This window comes from Rhinolophus sinicus, chromosome 18 (assembly GCF_057876585.1).
Source record: "Rhinolophus sinicus isolate RSI-liver-muscle chromosome 18, RSI-T2T, whole genome shotgun sequence".
Classification (NCBI taxonomy): domain Eukaryota; kingdom Metazoa; phylum Chordata; class Mammalia; order Chiroptera; family Rhinolophidae; genus Rhinolophus; species Rhinolophus sinicus.
The window spans coordinates 80,161,279-80,181,397 of record NC_142518.1 but is presented as its reverse complement, the minus strand read 5'-3'; the positions used below and the strand labels follow the sequence as shown (position 1 = coordinate 80,181,397).

The window sequence follows — 20,119 nt, the reverse complement described above, 5'->3', positions numbered from 1 at the left end:
TCTTATGGCAGAATAGTATTCCATTGTGTATATATACCACGTCTTCTTTATCCAATCATCCATTGAAGGACACTTTTGTTGTTTCCATGTCTTGCCACCATAAATAAATCTGCAATGAACATTGGAGCACATATATCTTTATGGATAAATGTTTTCAGATTTCTTGGGTCAATATCCAGGAGAGGGATTGGTGAGTCATATGGTAATTCTACTTTTAATATTTTGAGGAATCTCCACTATATCAAACTGAAAAACTTCTGCACAGCCAAAGAAACCATTGACAAAACAAAGAGTGGGGGAAGATTTGTGCAAACAACACCTCCAATAAGGGGCTAATATTCAAAATATATAAGTAACTCATACAACTCAACAACAAAGAAACAATCCAATTAAAAAATGGGTATAGGACCTGAATAGACATTTCTCTAAAGAGGACATACAAATGGCAAATAGACATATGAAAAAATGCTCACCATCACTAATCACCAGAGAAATGCAAATAAAAACCACGATGAGGTATCACCTCACCCCAGTTAGAATGGCTATCATCAACAAGACAAATAGTCACAAATGTTGGAGAGGCTGTGGAGAGAAAGGGACCCTCATACACTGTTGGTGGGAATGCAGACTGGTGCAGCTTCTATGGAAGGCAGTGTGGAGACAGTTATTTTCAATGCCTTTTGAAGCTGGAATTTGTGTGAACCAGGCAGATTAGTGGCTTCTTAAATTCTTCCCTCTAAGCCCTTGTTAATATCACCTATCTGTGAGATCCGCAAGATCTAGGGTCTAATTTTTTGTTTCTGTATGCCTATGATCATTGCTGGAGTACATGGTGGGTGCTCAATAAATGTCTATGATTATTATTGTTATTTATTGTTAACATTATTATAATTAAAGGAAACAATACTTAAAAAGAGCCTACCCCATTACCTGGCACAGAGGGAGTACTCAATGCTTTTCACAGCTATTGTTGGTATTATTTGTGGAATAAATGACTTTGGATGGCAGTTGTACATTACTACCATATACAAGCCTCATTGATACTTGCAGCAATGTTGTGAGGTAGAAAAGCAAGAATCAGGATCTCCATTTTATAGATTAAGAAAGTGAAGCTCAGGGAGGTTAGGAGGCTTGCCCAAATCAGTAAGTGACAAAAAGTAGTGACAAAAAGTAGGACTTGAACACAGGTTTTCTGACAGTAAATCTGTATTTGTATATCTTCCAGTCTTGCTCTAAACTGTATTATCTTTTAAATTATAATGTCTACAAAGATTAATTTTTCATTTATTATAAGTGTAAAAACATGTATTAACAAAGGCTAAAAGATAATTTGGCATGAGTGATATAATAAAAATTTTTTTCTGAATAGAAATAGCAGAATTAAGCAAAATGTCTTCCTTCCTGTTTTCTCTTATTCCTCTCACCTGCCCAAATTGGAAAAAAAACAAACCAAACAAACAAAACAGAGAGAAAAAATGTTAACTGTCAGTTGGAAGCATCCTTGTTAGCACAAGGAGGCCATAACTAGAAAACCATGTTTCAGATGGTGGCAGCATATATTAATTGTAGAATACTTACCTAGTTGGGAACAAATCATTTCCTGATTGTTGCCTATGCTTACTTAAACCTATAAACCTTGAAAATGCCTCCCTGCTCCGGATGTCTAGGCTCCTAATTGTCATTTTCTCATGTTAAGATTGGTAGCTATCAGGTTACTCTCCCCATATTTTTCTCCATTTTATTTTATCTGTCCAATTTTATTTGTAAAGTCAGTGAAAAGTATCATGTAACAGTCTCAAATTATTATCTATGTAATAGAATGTTAAAGAAATGGATTATTCCAAAAGCCTACACAAATTAACTTGTGTTGCCTTCCAGTGGGCTAACTTCATGAAATGTTTATCCTAAGGTAAATATTTGGGTTGCTGATCATGTCTTGTTGATGAACTGCATCAAATTTTAAAACTATGCTCATAAGATAAACAACTTTAAAAATGTATTGTTGCAAAATACAGATGATGTATTATACAATTGTACACTTGAAACTTGCATAATTATTGCAGTTATCAACCAATATCACCTCAATAAATTTAATTTTTAACATGTATTGTTGACATAAGAAAGGGAGGCATAATGATCTTAGGGTAAATTATATTTGATAAAAGAAGAGCTCAAATAATCTAGACTGTTGAAGTTTTTCTTTAAATGATACTTTTCGTTCATTTCAGTTTCCTGAATGGCAGCTAGAATATAGAGAAATGAGTACATTTTCTTGGGGATAGCTCTCTGGGTACTCGAGTTAGAGTGCAGTAGGTTATTCTAATACTTGTAATTGATTGTATGTCTTTAAGATATAAATTGGAAGACAGTGTACCACCATTCCTTTTAGACTAGTCTATTGCATGGCTCTCTCAAATGAGTTTTTTGGTTCTCTAGCATGTGTGGATGTAATAGAGAGGACTAGCACACACCAACTGAGAATCAAATGTGCTGTGTAACATGTAATTTGACTTTCTGATTGTTTGTTACTAATATATTGTAATACAGTTTGTTAATGATTATTGATCTTATATCTTGCAACCTTGATAAACTGACTTACAAGTGTTCTAGGAGCCTTTTTTGTAGGTTCTGTAGGATTTTCTACATAGAAAATCATTGTGCATATAAATAAATATACTTTTACTTTTTCATTTCCAATGTGATGTCTTTTATTTCATTTTCTTGCCTTACTGTACTGGGTAGGAATTCCAGAAAAAAAAAAGTTGAATAGAACTGATTAGAGTATACATTCTTGCTTTGTTCCTGATATTAGGAGGAAAGCATTTATTTTTTCACCATTAAGTATTATGTTGTTTGCCCTAGGTTTGAGGCAGTTCCTTTCTGTTCCTAGTTTGCTGTAGAAAACTTTTTAAAAATCATAAATGGATGTTGGATTTTGTCAAATGCTTTTTTGCAGCTATCGAAATGATCTTATCACTTTTTTAGTCTGTTAAAATTGTGAATTATATTGATTGACTTATTGAACGCTAAAACAACCATGTATTGTAGGGATAAGTTCCACTTGGTCATCATATATTATGCCTTTTATATGTTATTAAATTTAATATGCTAAAATTTTAGGAATTTTTGCACCTATGCTTATGAAGGATTTTGGTCTTTGTTTCCTTATTTTTGTCACCTTCTAGAATGAGTTGGGAGTTGTTCCCTCCTTTTAATTTTCTGAATGTGTTTGTGAAGAATTGGTGTTCTTTCTTACTTAAATGTTTGGTAGAATTCACCAGTGAAAATTCAATTTATAATTGACATATGGCTATATGGTTATTTATTTCTTCTAGAGTAATCTTTGGTAGCTTGTGTCTTTCAAGTAATTTGTCCATTTCAACTAAGTTGTCTAATTTATTGGCATACACTTGTTGATACTTTCTTATTATCCTTTTAATATCCATACAATCTCTAGTGATATCACCTCTCTCAGACTTGGTATTGGTAATTTGTGTTTTCTCTCCTTCCCCCCACCCCAATCAGTCTGGCAAGAATTTTATCAAATTTATAGATCTCAAAGAACCAGCTTTTGGTTTTTCTTTTATTTTTCTTTTTTTAAATTTTATTTTATTAAATTTATTGGGGTGACAATTGTTAGTAAAATTACATAGATTTCAGGTGTACAATTCTGTGTTACATCATCTATAAATCCCATTGTGTGTTCATCACCCAGAGTCAGTTCCCCTTCCATCACCATACATTCGATCCCCCTTACCCTCATCTCCCACCCCCCACCCCCCACCCCCCTTACCCTCTGGCAACCACCAAACAATTGTCTGTGTCTATGAGTTTCTGTTTCTCATTTGTTTGTCTTGTTCTTTTGTTGCTTTTGGTTTATATACCACATATCAGTGAAATCACATGGTTCTCTGCTTTTTCTGTCTCACTTGTTTCGCTCAGCATTACACTCTCAAAATCCATCCATGTTGTCACAAATGTTCCTATATCATCTTTTCTTACCACCGAATAGTATTCCATTCTGTATATATACCACAACATCTTCATCCATTCATCTATCGAAGGACATTTTGGTTGTTTCCATGTTTTGGCCACCGTAAACAAAGCTGCAGTGAACATTGGAGCACACGTGTCTTTATCTCTAAATGTTTTCAGATTTTTTGGGTAGATACCCAGGAGAGGGATTGCTGGGTCATATGGCAATTCTATTCATAATTCTTTGAGGAACCTCCACACTGCCTTCCGTAATGGCTGCACCAGTCTGCATTCCCACCACCAGTGTATGAGGGTTCCTTTTTCTCCACAGCCTCTCCAACATTTGTTACTATATGTCTTGTTCATGATAGCCATTCTGACTGGGGTGAGGTGATATCTCATTGTGGTTTTGATTTGCATTTCTCTGATGATTAGTGATGTTGAGCATTTTTTCATATATCTATTTGCCATTTGTATGTCCTCTTTGGAGAAATGTCTCTTCAAGTCCTCTGCCCATTTTTCAATTGGGTTGTTTGTTTTTTTGTTGTTGAGTTGCATGAGTTCCTTGTATATTCTGGATACTAGCCCCTTATCGGAGGCACTGTTTGCAAAAATCTTCTCCCATTCAGTTGGAGGCCTCTTTATTTTGTCAATGGTTTCTTTTGCTGTGCAGAAGCTTTTAAGTTTCATATAGTACCATTCGTTTATTTTAGCTTTTACTTCCATTGCCTTTGGAGTCAAGTTCATAAAATGCTCTTTGAACCCAAGGTCCATAAGTTTAGTACCTATGTTTTCTTCTATGCAGTTTATTGTGTCAGGTCTTATGCTTAAGTCTTTGATCCATTTTGAATTAACTTTGGTACATGGTGACAAATAGCAGTCCAGTTTCATTCTTTTGCACGTGGCTATCCAATTCTCCTAGCACCATTTATTGAAGAGGCTGTCTTTGCTCCATTGTATGTTTTTAGCTTCTTTGTCAAAAATTATCTGACCATATTTATGTGGTTTTATTTCTGGGTTCTCAATTCTATTCCATTGCTCTATGTGTCTGTTTTTCTGCAAATACCATGCTGTTTTGAATATTGTGGCCCTGTAGTACAAGCTAAACTCAGGAAGTGTGATACCTCCATTATAGTTCTTTTTTCTTAAGATTGCTTTGGCTATTCGGGGTCTTTTGTGGTTCCAAACAAATCTGATGATTTTTTGTTCTATTTCTTTAAAATATGCCATTGGGATTTTGATGGGGATTGCATTGAATCTGTATATTGCTTTGGGTAATATGGCCATTTTAACTATGTTGATTCTTCCAATCCATGAGCACGGAATGTCTTTCCATTTCTTTGTGTCTTCTTCAATTTCTTTCAAAAATGTCTTATACTTTTCAGCATATAGGTCTTTCACATCGTTGGTTAAGTTTATTCCTAGGTATTTTATTCTTTTTGCTGCAATTGCAAAAGGAATTGTTTTTGTATTTCTTTTTCTGAGATTTCATTGTTAGTATATAGGAAGGCAATGGACTTTTGTGCGTTGATTTTGTAGCCAGCAACTTTACTGTATTCGTTGATTGTTTCTAATAGCTTTTTGGTGGAGTCTTTAGGGTTTTCTATATATAGCATCATGTCATCTGCAAAGAGTGATAATGTAACTTCTTCATTCCCAATTTGGATGCCTTTTATTTCTTTCTCTTGCCTGATTGCTCTGACAAGGACTTCCAACACTATGTTGAAAAGCAGAGGAGATAGGGGACATCCCTGTCGTGTTCCTGAACGTAGAGCAAAGGGCTTCAGTTTTTCTCCATTAATTATGAGATTAGCAGAGGGCTTGTCATATATGGCCTTTATTATGTTAATGTATTTTCCTTCTATCCCTATTTCCTTAAGTGTTTTAATCATAAATGGGTGTTGTATCTTGTCAAATGCTTTTTCTGCATCAATTGATATAATCATATGATTTTTGTCCTTTATTTTGTTTATATGATGTATCACATTGATGGATTTGCGTGTGTTGAACCATCCTTGTGCCCCGGGGATGAACCCCACTTGGTCGTGATGAATAATCTTTTTAATGCATTGTTGTATTCGATTTGCTAGAATTTTATTTAGGATTTTTGCATCGGTATTCATCAGAGATATTGGTCTGTAGTTTTCTTTTTTTGTGCTGTCCTTACCAGGTTTGGGTATCAGGGTAACGTTGGCCTCATAAAATGAGTTGGGGAGTACTGTCTCTTCTTCAATTTTTTGGAAGAGTTTGTGCAGAATTGGTATTAGATCCTCTTTGAAGGTTTGGTAGAATTCACTAGTGAAGCCATCTGGTCCCGGACTTTTGCTTTTGGGAAGGTTTTGGATGACTGATTCAATTTCGTTACTGGTGATCGGTCTGTTTAGATTTTCCAGTTCTTCATGGTTCAGCCTTGGAAGGCTATATGTTTCTAAGAACTTATCCATTTCTTCTAGGTTGTTGAATTTGGTGGCATATAGTCCTTCATAGTATTCTTGGATTATACTTTGTATTTCTGTGGTGTCCGTGATAACTTCCCCTTTTACGTTTCTGATTTTGTTAATCAGTGTCTTCTCTCTTTTTATCTTAGTAAGTCTAGCCAAGGGTTTGTCAATTTTGTTAATCTTCTCAAAGAACCAGCTCTTTGTCACATTAATTTTTTCTATTGTCTTTTTGTTCTCTATTTCATTTCTTTCTGCTCTAATTTTTGTTATTTCCTTTCTCTGCTGACCTTGGGTTTTACTTGTTCTTCTTTTTCTAGTTCTTTAAGTTGTAACATGACGTTATTTATTTGGGAGTTTTCTTGTTTCTTGAGATAGGCCTGTAATGATATAAATTTCCCTCTTAAAACTGCTTTGGCTGCATCCCAAAAATTTTGGTAGGATGTATTTTCATTGTCATTTCTTTCTATGTATCTTTTGATCTCTCCTCTAATTTCTTCTTTGACCCAGTCCTTCTTTAAAAGTATGTTGTTTAATCTCCATGTATTTGTGTTTTTTCCCGCTTTCTTTTTACAGTTCATATCCAATTTCAAAGCCTTGTGGTCAGAGAATATGCATGGTATGATTTCAATCTTTTTAAATTTGTTGAGACTGATTTTATGTCCCAATATATGGTCTATCCTTGAGAATGTTCCATGTACACTAGAAAAGAATGTATAGTCTGATGTTTTAGGATGAAGTGCTCTATAAATGTCAATTATGTCCATTTCATCTAAAGTGTCATTTAGGGCTACTATTTCGTTATTATTTTCTGTTTGCATGATCTATCCATAGCTGTCAATGATGTATTTAAGTCCCCTAGTATAATTGTGTTTTGGTCAATTTCTCCCTTTAGTTCTGTTAGTAGTTGCATGGTGTATTTTGGTGCTCCCTGATTGGGGGCATAAATATTGATGACTGTTATGTCTTCTTGTTGTACAATCCCCTTCACCATTATGAAATGTCCATCTTTGTCTCTTGTTATCTTTTTCACCTTGAAGTCTGTTTCATCTGATATCATTATGGCTACACCTGATTTTCTCTGGGCACCATTTGCTTGGAGTGTCAATTTCCACCCTTTCACTTTGAGTCTATGCTTGTCCTTGTAGCTGAGATGTGTCTCTTGGAGACAGCGTATGGTTGGGTTTAGTTTTTTGATCCAGTCTTCTACTCTGTGGCTTTTTATTGGTGAGTTCATTCCATTTACATTTAGTGTGATTATTGATATGTGAGGATTTCCTGTCATTCTCTCTTTAGTTTTCTGGTAAGGCTGTGTCTCCATTGTTTCTTTGCCTTTTTGTTGTTGTCTATTATTTCTGTGTGGTGGTATTCTATGATATTTCCCTCTGTTTCTTCTTTTATTTCAGTGTGTATTTCAGTTCTGGTTTTTTTTGAGTGGTTACCCTTAAGTTTATGTAAAAGAAAGTTTGATATTTAGAGTATTCCATTTTCTTCAGCACGCTTACTTTCTCCATTCCCATATTCCGGTTCAGGCCTTTACTCTCCCCCTTTTTGAGTTGTGGTTGCCACAAATTGTCCCTGTTGATGGTGGTCGAATAGCCTCCTTTAATATTTCTTGTAGTGCAGGTCGTGTATTGGAAAATTCCCTCAGCTTCTGTATGTCTGGAAAGGTCTTTATTCCTCCTTCATATCTAAAGGATATCTTTGCTGGATATATTATTCTTGGCTCATGATTTCTCTCTTTCAATAGTTTGAGTATTTGGTTCCACTCCCTCCTGGCTTGTAGAGTTTCTGCTGAAAAATCTGATGATAATCTAATGGGCTTTCCTTTGTAATTTACCGTCTTCTTTTCCCTGGCTGCCTTGAGGATTCTTTCATTGTCGTTGATTTTAGACAGCTTCAATACAATGTGCCTTGGAGAAGGCCTGTTAGGATTGAGGTAACTAGGTGTTCTATTTGCTTCTTGGATTCGAGGTTCCAGTTCTGTCCTCAAATTTGGGAAGTTCTTATCGACAATTTGTTTGAATATATTCTCTGTTCCCTTCTCTCTTTCTTCTCCTTCTGGTATGCCCATTATTCTTATATTGCTCTTTCTGATGGAGTCTGCAAGTTCTTGTAGAGTTCTTTCATTTCTTTTAAGTCTCAAGTCTCTTTCTTCTTCTATTTGTGTCATTTCCAGGTTTCTATCTTCGATGTCACTGATTCTTTCCTGCATCTGGTCTACTCTACTACCTAAGCTGGTTATTTCATTCTTAATTTCTTCTATTGAGTTCTTAATCTCCAGAAATTCTATTTGGTTCTTTTTTACAATTTCAATCTCTTTCGTAAAATGCTCATGCTGTTCTTTAATTGAGTTTCTGAGTTCATTTAACTGCCTATCTGTGTTTTCTTGTATCTCGTTGAGTTTTTTCAGAACTGCAGTCTTGAATTCTCTGTCATTTAAGTCACATATTTCTGTATCTTTAAGTGCCTTTTCTGGAGATTTTTCACTTTCTTTCTGAGCTATCTTGTTACCTTGGTTATTCATGGCGATTACTGTTTTACTATTTCCCTTCCTAGACATCTACAGGAGTGACTTCTGCAACAAGTTGATAGGAAGAGGTCTTTCTTTTGTTTTCCCGTACTTGTTGGTAGAATGTTTTACTTTTTCTACGACTGCAGCCTTTTTTTTCCCTCTCTCACAAGGTAGTGCTATGTTTTCTCTGCACTATTCCAGCTTCTCACACACTGGGGGGATTCCCTGGAGACGGGCTTCTCCTCTGTTAATAGTTCGTCTAGGTCACTGGGTGTAGTGTCCCGGTGGGTATGCGGAGAGCTTTTGATGTTCCAAAGCTCTTCCAGCTCCTGATTTAGAGCCCGTATGTTTCAGCAGTTCTGTTCCCTCCTGCAGGGATCCGCCCAGATAGGTGGGGCCAGGGGCGGGGTGAGCTGTGAGAGGTGGCCCAGAGCAATGGCGGCGACCACCACCACATCCAGTCCTGCTTCCACAGCTCTCTGCCCTTTGCCGGAACTAGTTGGGCTGTGAATTTGTGTCTGTGGGCCACAGTTCTCAAAACAGCAAATTTTCTGTTGTTTTGATCTGACACTGCTACTGTTTCTCTTCTAGCACCGGGCAAGTGGGGGCAGGGCGAACTCTGGGAGGGGAGGGAGGGGGCGGCTAGTCTCAGTGCCTAAGGCTCCGTTCTCTGCTTGGCGGTGCGGGCTTAAACCACCGTTTTCAGCCTTTTTCCCTCAGTCTTTTCTCCGAGGTCTCTGCCGTGAGCGTTGGGTTCAGCCGTGTTATATGCTGTCCCCTCAGCCCTGTGGAGCCCTGGCGGAGCCCTAGCAGTCCGATCTCCCGCCGCTGCGGTAGTCCCCCGAAGCAGCGAGCTCGGCGCTCTGAGCTGGGTCTGCGTCCTGTGCCCACGCGGCTCCGTCTCCGCGCACTTCTCCATTTCCTCCTCCCGCACTCGCGCGAATCTCCCACCTGTAGGTGATTTCAGTCGGTAGTGGGTCTCTTCGTCTTGCCTGTCTGCTGTGCAGGGAGTCCTTTTTGGGGTTTTTGTTGTTCGATTCTTTGTAAATTCCAGGGGAGCTTTACAGTGGCTCACCTCACTCCGCCATTTTTGCGGAACTCCCCTGTTTGTTCATTTATTAATTGAACATTTATTAAGTACCAACTGAGTGCCAAACACTGGGGAATTCAAACATGCTAGTCCCTCAACTTTTTTAACTGCTTATTCGTTCCCTCCTTCTCCATTGCTTTACCATCCCATCCTCACTCCCAGGGGTCGCATTCAGTACTTCCCAATGCTCATCCATATTTGAAAGTCAATTCCCTAACACTTACTGCAATTTAGACACCATATATAAATTTTCAAAAAGCAATACTTCTTGCCTTCTGTATGACGGTATTCTCCCAAAACTGACATCTCTTTTTCACATCTACTTTTATAAATAACAGGATAGGAGATGAGTTAGCAATGGGAACCGGAAAATAGCAAGGGCAGGGGTATATAATGTTCATGTTTATAAAGGAAAAGGGGCATTTCTGAAAGATTTGATATTTGTGAACAAAAACATATGTTAATCACTGTTGGAGAAGGAAAAATATGATACATAGTCGTGTTCTAAACTATATGTATAATGTGTAAATATTTTTGGAATAAAAATATTTATATCTCTCTCCAGAGAGAAAGTGGCTGAATCACATTATATCTTTGAAGTTCCTGTTCTGTAGATCCAAGCGTTTTCTTTAAAAAGCAATTTAAAAATTATGATGAGAAAATGGTTAGACTGAGATTTATATTATAAACATATGTGTAGGATCAATATTTCTAAAACTGCATTCTTCAGTATGTCATGCCTTTTGCTTCATAAATCCGTGAAACACAACTTCAAATAAAAGTTTTATTTGAGGTCATTAAAATATGAAGGGGATAGAGTAATCCTTGCTATTAATTCTTGTTGTATTACATTGCATATTGTATTATATTATATTATATTATTAGAAAGTAATTTGTATGAGTATCTTCATTTTTTTTTATAACAATACATTTCCATTTTTGAAACTGCAGACTCAATATTGCCAAAATCTTCATTTTATGCCTGATTATTAAATTGTGTATTATCTCTTTTTTGTGCATTTAACCAGCCTATTATACACTGAAAGTGTTTCATTCTCCCCAGTGTAGACCAAAGGAACAACTACCTATTTGTTTTGTGGGAGCTGGCCTATTCTCCACTAGACTTTAAGCATTTGGGGACAATTATGCCTTATGTTGGGGCTCCCTGGGCTCCTTTTTCCAAAGATAATTAAGTTCCAAACTTGAAACTTGAAAGATAATTAATTAAGCAGCAACAATGTACAAAGTACAAGGATATCTAAGACATAACCCTTAATTCTTAAAGAGATGGAACAATCTAGTTGCTATAAAGGAACTCCTATTTTGCAGCCAATACAAATGTTCTACATTTCTTCCTCAAAACAAACAAACAAACAAACAAATACAAGGTATCTCAGTAAAGTTCTATAAAAGGTCTGTTGAAATATGGAAAAGAATGTTAGTCTAATATTCTATGATGTGTGATCAAACAATACTGTGAATATTTAAATAAAAAGTTATTACAATAAAAGACATTGCAATTAATCCCCATTGCTTCAAACACACTTATCCCATCATTCTTGCCACTTTCTGACGCAGTTCTGGAAGTCCTCTTTCATGATTGTCTTTAGTTGCACTGTCTTGGCTGACTTGATGTCCTGAATCAATGCAAAACATTTACCTTTCGTGGTCATTTTGACTTTGGGGAAGGGCCAGAAGTCATGTGGTGCCAGATCCGATGAATAAGATGAATGAAGACACACTGTAATGTTTTTATTTGACAGAAATTGCTGTATACCAGAAGCGATGTGTGACATTGGGCCTTTCCACTGTGATCAACAAATACGGCGAACGCTGCTGCCAAGTGCCATCCAATGAAAAGGCACCAATCTTCAATACGGGAAGCAGCACTTCATATCTTAGTAACAGTGTGTGACAAGTTTCAACTTGTTTAATGCAGTCAGTCGGGTGTATGCTACGGTTCAGAGAAGGTGTGTTTTAAAGTGTGCCATAAATCATCCTCCATCATGACAACACTTCGTATCAACACATCCCTTCTGGTACATGGTAATTTCTGTCAAATAAAAATATTACAGTGTGTCCTCATCCACTGTTTTCATGAGATCTGGCACTGTGCGACTTCTGACTCTTCCCCAAAGTCAAAATGATCATGAAAGTAAATGTTTTGAATCGATTCAGAGCATCAAGGCAGCCAGGACAGCACAACTAAAGACTCATGAAAGACGACTTCCAGAACTGCGTCAGAAAGTGGCAAGAACGATGGGATAAATGTGTTTGAAGCAAGGGGGATTAATTGCAATGTGTCTTTTACTGCAATATATTTTTTTAATTTAAACATTCACTGCATTTTTAATCATACCTCATAATTCTGTACGTAGGAAAATGAAAGTGCACATGGTAATTTTTTTCAAAATAAGGTAAAAGCCAATGGTTGTATAAAAAAGTGAATGCATATACTCTCTCCTTATTTGTTCTTAATCTAAATTAGTCTTAATTATTTTACTACAGTGAATTAAATAATCATTGTCAAATATCAAGTAAAGTGTTCAGTTTTTTTTCTTTTAGTGAGTAATTATTCCATTGGTTTTATTTTCCAAATGCCATATTTTGCCATGTGTAATGCACTCCCATGTATAATGTGCACCCATGATTTTGTCCCAAACTTTCAGGGAAAAAATATTTCATTTAAATTTTTTAATGCAAATATTTATTTGATTACATTTAGGTACTTGTTTTTGCATTATAAAGGAATATTAGCATTTATTTTTTAACATATGATGGTACAAGACATTTTATGTAACAAGTAATTCCAAAACACAAGAACAGATACAAAGTACAAGAAATTTTATGTACTGGTAACAAATTTATGATATTTACACAACATAGAAGGCCAAGAACTCTTCATCATTGCAAGTTCATCATAAGTTAAACAAAACCAATTATCGTATTCCAGGGTATTATTTTGCATACAGGTATAGTTATTGATTTCTAAATTTACAATTTTAAGTTATAAACATAAGTAAAAGAATTAAAAACATTTACATAGATACAGAATTAGTACTAGCCATGTATAATGCACATCCTTATTTTTCCCTCACAAATTTGGGTAGAAAAGTGTGCATTATACATGGCAAAATACAGTTTGTTGCACACACATTCTTATGTAAACATAATTTTAGCATGCAGATATTTGTATGCCCATTTTGTCTTGATTAGTAGTGCAACTCATATTTTTGGCATAGGGCTTTGACCAGCTTCGACTTCAAGGCTTGCTTTGTGATGTGACCCTGATGCCAGGTGACACAGATGATGCCTTCCCTGTGCATAGAGTCATGATGGCCTCTGCTAGTGATTACTTCAAGGCTATGTTCACAGGTAGGTTGCCTTTTAAACTCTGCATCCACGTTTAAACAATATGAAAAGTATGTGTTTAAATCTTTTTATTTCAAAAGTGAATTCAGTTCTTCTTGTCTATGTCTTTACAAGAAGAAACAGTTTCAAAAGGAATATACACCTAGTAAATGTGGTTGTGGGTGGTGCTTTTTTAACTTGGGATGTGCACAGCTTTTCTTTTCTTGATACATATCTGAATGAGCCATCAGAGACTCTGGGTCCCACTACTACAATCTTTAATTCATCAGAAGATACAAAGTGACAGGACAATATTTTGGAAGCACTTGCATCATATAGACCTCCATTAGTATAGAGATATTCCTTTTTAAGTATTCTGTTTTAATTGTAAAACATACAGAAGCCTGACTCTGACATGAATACTTACGCATAATAAAAGTTATCCTTGATTTTATTATATCTAATTAGCAGAAGTGAGTTTGACCTTAATTAGATTATCCACTTTCATTTAATTGAATGTCTTTTTATTTAAGGTGGAATGAAAGAACAAGATTTAATGTGCATTAAGCTTCATGGTGTGAGCAAAGTCGGTTTAAGGAAAATTATTGATTTTATTTACACTGCAAAGCTTTCTCTTAATATGGACAACCTTCAAGACACACTGGAAGCTGCCAGTTTTCTACAGATTCTGCCAGTTTTGGACTTCTGCAAAGTATTTCTCATATCTGGGGTAAGACATTTTCGTCTTCAGATCTTTCCTGCATTAGACTCTGATGTCACCTCTTTAGAATAGACTCATGAATCTATTGTGTAGAAATGTGAAACTTTGGTCATTAGAGAGAGGTGTCCCGTCTGATAGTGTGTGGTGTGGTAGCAAACTGAGAGGGTAACAGTACAGGTGCATATTTACAAAACAAAATCATTTAAGAAAAACCTGTGTAATCAAATGACATCAGACAACAAGTCTTTGATAACAATATATATCTTAACCTTTTTGATAATATCATATATTTTAATCTGGTTGTATTCATCTTAATGATTTTTTTAAATTTATTTTTTAAATTTATTGGGGTGACAATTGTTAGTAAAATTACATAGATTTCAGGTGTACAATTCTGTATTGCATCATCTATAAATCCCATTGTGTGTTCACCACCCAGATTCAGTTCTCCTTCCATCACCATATATTTGATCCCCCTTACCTTCATCTCCCACCCCCACCACCCTAACCCTCTGGTAACAACTAAACTATTGTCTGTGTCTATGAGTTTCTGTTTCTCATTTGTTTGTCTTGTTCTTTTGTTGTTTTTGGTTTATATACCACATATCAGTGAAATCACATGGTTCTCTGCTTTTTCTGTCTGAATTATTTCGCTCAGCATTACACTCTCAGGATACATTCATGTTGTCACAAATGTTCCTATATCATCTCTTCTTACCGCCGAATAATATTCCATTGAGTATATATACCACAACTTCTTTATCCATTCATGTATCGAAGGACATTTTGGTTGTTTCCATGTCTTGGCCACCGTAAACAAAGCTGCAGTGAACATTGGAGCACACGTGTCTTTACCTATAAATGTTTTCAGATTTTTTGGGTAGATACCCAGGAGAGGGATTGCTGGGTCATATGGCAATTCTGTTCATAATTTTTGGAGGAACCTCCACACTGCCTTCCATAACGGCTGCACCAGTCTGCATTCCCACCAACAGTGTATGAGGGTTCCTTTTTCTCCACAGCCTCTCCAAGACTTGTTACTATTTGTCTTGTTGACGATAGCCATTCTGACTGGGGTGAGGTGATATCTCATTGTGGTTTTGATTTGCATCTCTCTGATGATTAGTGATGTTGAGCACTTTCTCATATGTCTATTTGCCATTTGTATCTCCTCTTTGGAGAAATGTCTCTTCAAGTCCTCTGCCCATTTTTCAATTGGGTTGTTTGTTTTTTTGTTGTTGAGTTGTATGAGTTCCTTGTATATTCTGGATATTAACCCTTTATCGGAGGCACTGTTTGCAAAAATCTTCTCCCATTCAGTTGGTGGCCTCTTTATTTTGTCGATGGTTTCTTTTGCTGTGCAGAAGATTTTAAGTTTCATATAGTCCCATTCATTTATTTTAGCTTTTACTTCCATTGTCTTTGGAGTCAAGTTCATAAAATGCTCTTTGAACCCAAGGTCCATAAGTTGAGTACCTATGTTTTCTTCTATGCAGTTTATTGTGTCAGGTCTTATGCTTAAGTCTTTGATCCATTTTGAATTAATTTTGGTACATGGTAACAAATAGCAGTCCAGTTTCATTATTTCTTTCACACGTGGCTATCCAATTCTCCCAGCACCATTTATTGAAGAGGCTGTCTTTGCTCCATTGTATGATTTTAGCTTCTTTGTCAAAAATCATCTGTCCATATTTATGTGGTTTTATTTCTGGGTTCTCAACTCTATTCCATTGGTCTATGTGTCTGTTTTTCTGCCAATACCATGCTGTTTTGATTATTGTAGCCCTGTAGTACAAGCCAAAGTCAGGAAGTGTGATACCTCCATTATTGTTCTTTTTTCTTCAGATTGCTTTGGCTATTCGGGGTCTTTTGTGGTTCCAAACAAATCTGATGATTTTTTGTTATGTTTCTTTAAAAAATGCCATTGGGATTATGATAGGGATTGCATTGAATCTGTATATTGCTTTGGGTAATATGACCATTTTAACTATGTTGATTCTTCCAATCCATGAGCACGGAATGTCTTTCCATTTCTTTGTGTCTTCTTCAATTTCTTTCAAAAATGTCTTATAGTTTTCAGCACATAGGTCTTTCACATCCATGGTTAAGTTTGTTCCTAGGTATTTTATTCTTTTTGCTGCAATTGCAAAAGGAATTTTTTTGTATTTCTTTTTCTGAGATTTCATTGTTAGTATATAGGAAAGCAATGGACTTTTGTACGTTGATTTATAGCCAGCAACTTTACTGTATTCGTTGATTGTTTCTAATAGCTTTTTGGTGGAGTCTTTAGGGTTTTCTATATATAGCATCATGTCATCTGCAAAGAATGATAATTTAACTTCTTTATTCCCAATTTGGATGCCTTTTATTTCTTTCTCTTGCCTGATTGCTCTGGCGAGGACTTCCAACACTATGTTGAAAAGCAGAGGTGATAGGGGACATCCCTGTCGTGTTCCTGAACGTAGAGCAAAGGGCTTCAGTATTTCACCATTAATTATGAGATTAGCAGAGGGCTTGTCATACATGGCCTTTATTATGTTAAGGTATTTTCCTTCTATCCCTATTTCCTTAAGTGTTTTAATCATACATGTATGTTGTATCTTGTCAAATGCTTTTTCTGGATCAATCAATACAATCATATGATTTTTGTCCTTTATTTTGTTTATGTGATGTATCACATTGATGGATTTGCATTTGTTGAACCATCCTTGTGCCCCGGGGATGAAGCCAGCTTGTTCGTGATGAATAATCTTTTTAATGCATTGTTGTATTCGATTTGCTAGAATTTTATTTAGGATTTTTGCATCGGTATTCATCAGAGATATTGGTCTGTAGTTTTCTTTTTTTGTGCTGTCCTTACCAGGTTTTGGTATCAGGGTAATGTTGGCCTCATAAAATGAGTTAGGGAGTACTGTCTCTTCTTCAGTTTTTTGGAAGAGTTTGAGCAGGATTGGTATTAGATCCTCTTTGAAGGTTTGGTAGAATTCACTAGTGAAGCCATCTGGTCCCGGACTTTTGTTTTTGGGAAGGTTTTGGATGACTGATTCAATTTCATTACTGGTGATCGGACTGTTTAGATTTTCCAGTTCTTCATGGTTCAGCCTTGGAAGGCTATGTGTTTCTAAGAACATGTCCATTTCTTGTAGGTTATTGAATTTGGTGGCATATAGTCCTTCATAGTATTCTTGGATGATCCTTTATATTTCTGTGGTGTCCATGATAATTTCCCCTTTTTCGTTTCTGATTTTGTTAATTAGTGTCTTTTCTCTTTTTATCTTAGTGAGTCTAGCCAAGGGTTTGTCAATTTTGCTAATCTTTTCAAAGAACCAGCTCTTTGTCACATTAATTTTTTCTATTGTCCTTTTGTTCTCTATTTCATTTAGTTCTGCTCTAATTTTTGTTGTTTCCTTTCTTCTGCTGACCTTAGTATTCACTTGTTCTTCTATTTCTAGTTCTTTAAGGTGTAACATGAGGCTATTCATTTGGGAATTTTCTTGTTTCTTGAGACAAGCCTTTAATGAGATAAATTTCCCTCTTAAAACTGCTTTCGCTGCATCCCAAAAATTTTGGTAGGATGTATTTTCGTTGTCATTTGTTTCTATGTATCTTTTGATCTATCCTCTAACTTCTTCTTTGACCCGGTCGTCCTTTAAAAGTATGTTGTTTAATCTCCATGTATTTGTGTTTTTTCCCGCTCTCTTTTTGCAGTTGGTATCCAATTTCAAAGTCTTGTGATCAAGGAATATGCTTGGTATGATTTCAATCTTCTTAAATTTGCTGAGACTGATTTTATGTCCCAATATATGGTCTATCCTTGAGAATGTTCCATGTACACTAGAAAAGAATGTATAGTCTGATGTTTTAGGATGAAGTGCTCTATAAATGTCAATTATGTCCATTTCATCTAATGTGTCATTTAGGGCTGCTATTTCGTTGTTTATTTTCTGTTTGGATGATCTATCCATAGCTGTCAATGATGTATTTAAGTCCCCTAGTATAATTGTGTTGTGGTCCATTTCTCCCTTTAGTTCTGTTAGGAGTTGATTGGTATATTTCGGTGCTCCCTGATTGGGGGCATAAATATTGATGACTGTTATGTCTTCTTGTTGTACAGTTCCCTTCACCATTATGAAATGTCTATCTTTGTCTCTTGTTATCTTTTTCACCTTGAAGTCTGTTTCATCTGATATCATTATGGCTACACCTGATTTTCTCTGGGTACCATTTGCTTGGAGTGTCAATTTCCAACCTTTCACTTTGACTCTATGCTTGTCCTTGTAGCTGAGATCTGTCCCTTGTAGGCAGCTTATGGTTGGGTTTAGTTTTTTAATCCAACCTGCTACTCTGTGCCTTTTTATTGGTGAGTTCATTCCATTTACATTTAGTTTGATTATTGATATGTGAGGATTTCCTGTCATTCTATCTTTAGTTTTCTGGTAAGGCTGTGTCTCCATTGTTTCTTTGCCTTTTTGTTGTTGTCTATTATTTCTGTGTGGTGGTATTCTATGATGTTTCCCTCTGTTTCTTCTTTTATTTCAGTATATATTTCAGTTCTGGATTTATTTTGAGTGGTTACCCTTAAGTTTATGTAAAAGAAAGTTTGATATTTAGAGTATTCCATTTTCTTCAGCACGCTTACTTTCTCCATTCCCATATTCCGGTTCAGGCCTTTACTCTCCCCCTTTTTGAGTTGTGGTTGCCACAAATTGTCCCTGTTGATGGTGGTCGAATAGCCTCCTTTAGTATTTCTTGTAGTGCGGGTCGTGTATTAGAAAATTCCGTCAGCTTCTGTATGTCTGGAAATGTCTTTATTCCTCCTTCATATCTAAATGATATCTTTGCTGGATATATTATTCTTGGTTCATAATTTCTCTCTTTCAATAGTTTGAATATTTTTTTCCACTCCCTTCTGGCTTGTAGTTTCTGCTGAGAAATCTGATGATAATCTAATGTGCTCTCCTTTGTAGGTTTGATGTTCTTTTCCCTGGATTCCTTGAGGATTCTTTCTTTGTCGTTGATTTTTGATAGGTTCAATACAGTTTGCCTTGGAGAAGGCCTGTTGGGATTGAGGTAATTAGGTGTTCTATTTGCTTCTTGGATTCGAGGGTCCAGTTCTGTCCACAAGTTTGGGAAGTTCTCATCGACAATTTGTTTGAATATATTCTCTGTTCCCTTCTCTCTTTCTTCTTCTTCTGATATTCCCATTATTTTTATATTGCTCTTTCTAATGGAGTCAGAAAGTTCTTGTAGATTTCTTTAATTTCTTTTAAGTCTCAAGTTTCTTTCTTTTTCCATCCGTGTCATTTCCAGGTTTCTATCTTCGATGTCACTGATTCTTTCCTCCATCTGGTCAACTCTACTACCTAAGCTGGTTATTTCATTCTTAATTTCTTCTATTGAGTTCTTAATCTCCAGAAATTCTATTTGGTTCTTTTTTGAAATTTAAGTCTCTTTCGTAAAATGCTCATGCTGTTCTTTGATTGTGTTTCTGAGTTCATTTAACTGCCTATCTGTGTTTTCTTGCTTCTCGTTGAGTTTTTTCAGAACTGCAATCTTGAATTTTCTGTCATATAAGTCACATATTTCTGTATCTTTAAGTGTCTTTTCTGGAGATTTTTCACTTTCTTTCTGAGCTATCTTGTTGCCTTGGTTATTCATGGCGATTACTGGTTTACTATTTCTCTTCCTAGACATCTACAGGAGTGGCTTCTGCAACAGGTTGATAGGAAGCGGTCTTTCTTTTGTTTTCCAGTACTTTTTTGTAGAATGTTTTGTTTTTTCTCCGACTGTAGCTTATTTTTCTTCTGCCACACGGTAGTGCTACGTTTTCTCTGCACTATTGCAGCTTCTTACACAATGGGGGGATTCCCTGGGAGACGGGCTTCTCCTCTGTTAATAGTTTGTCTAGGTCACAGGACACAGTGTCCCGGTGGGTATGCGGAGAGCTTTTGATGTTCCAAAGCTCTTCCAGTTCCAGATTCAGAGCCCATATGTTTCAGCAGTTCTGTTTACTCCTGCAGTGATCCGCC

General features: G+C 36.2%; 1 protein-coding gene across 7 annotated transcripts in view; it reads left to right on the top strand.

Moving 5' to 3' along the window:
* Positions 1-20,119, top strand: part of KLHL13 (kelch like family member 13) — a 278,952-nt gene that overhangs the window by 194,517 nt on the left and 64,316 nt on the right. For 6 of the 7 annotated variants that reach the window (XM_088794842.1, XM_088794843.1, XM_088794841.1 and 3 more), the window contains 2 exons: positions 13,261-13,393; positions 13,903-14,099. The exons of the other annotated variant lie outside the window; for it this stretch is intronic. In XM_088794842.1, coding sequence (XP_088650968.1) covers positions 13,261-13,393; positions 13,903-14,099 — 330 coding nt within the window. The remainder of the gene's footprint in view (positions 1-13,260; positions 13,394-13,902; positions 14,100-20,119) is intronic. 7 annotated transcript variants of the gene reach the window in all.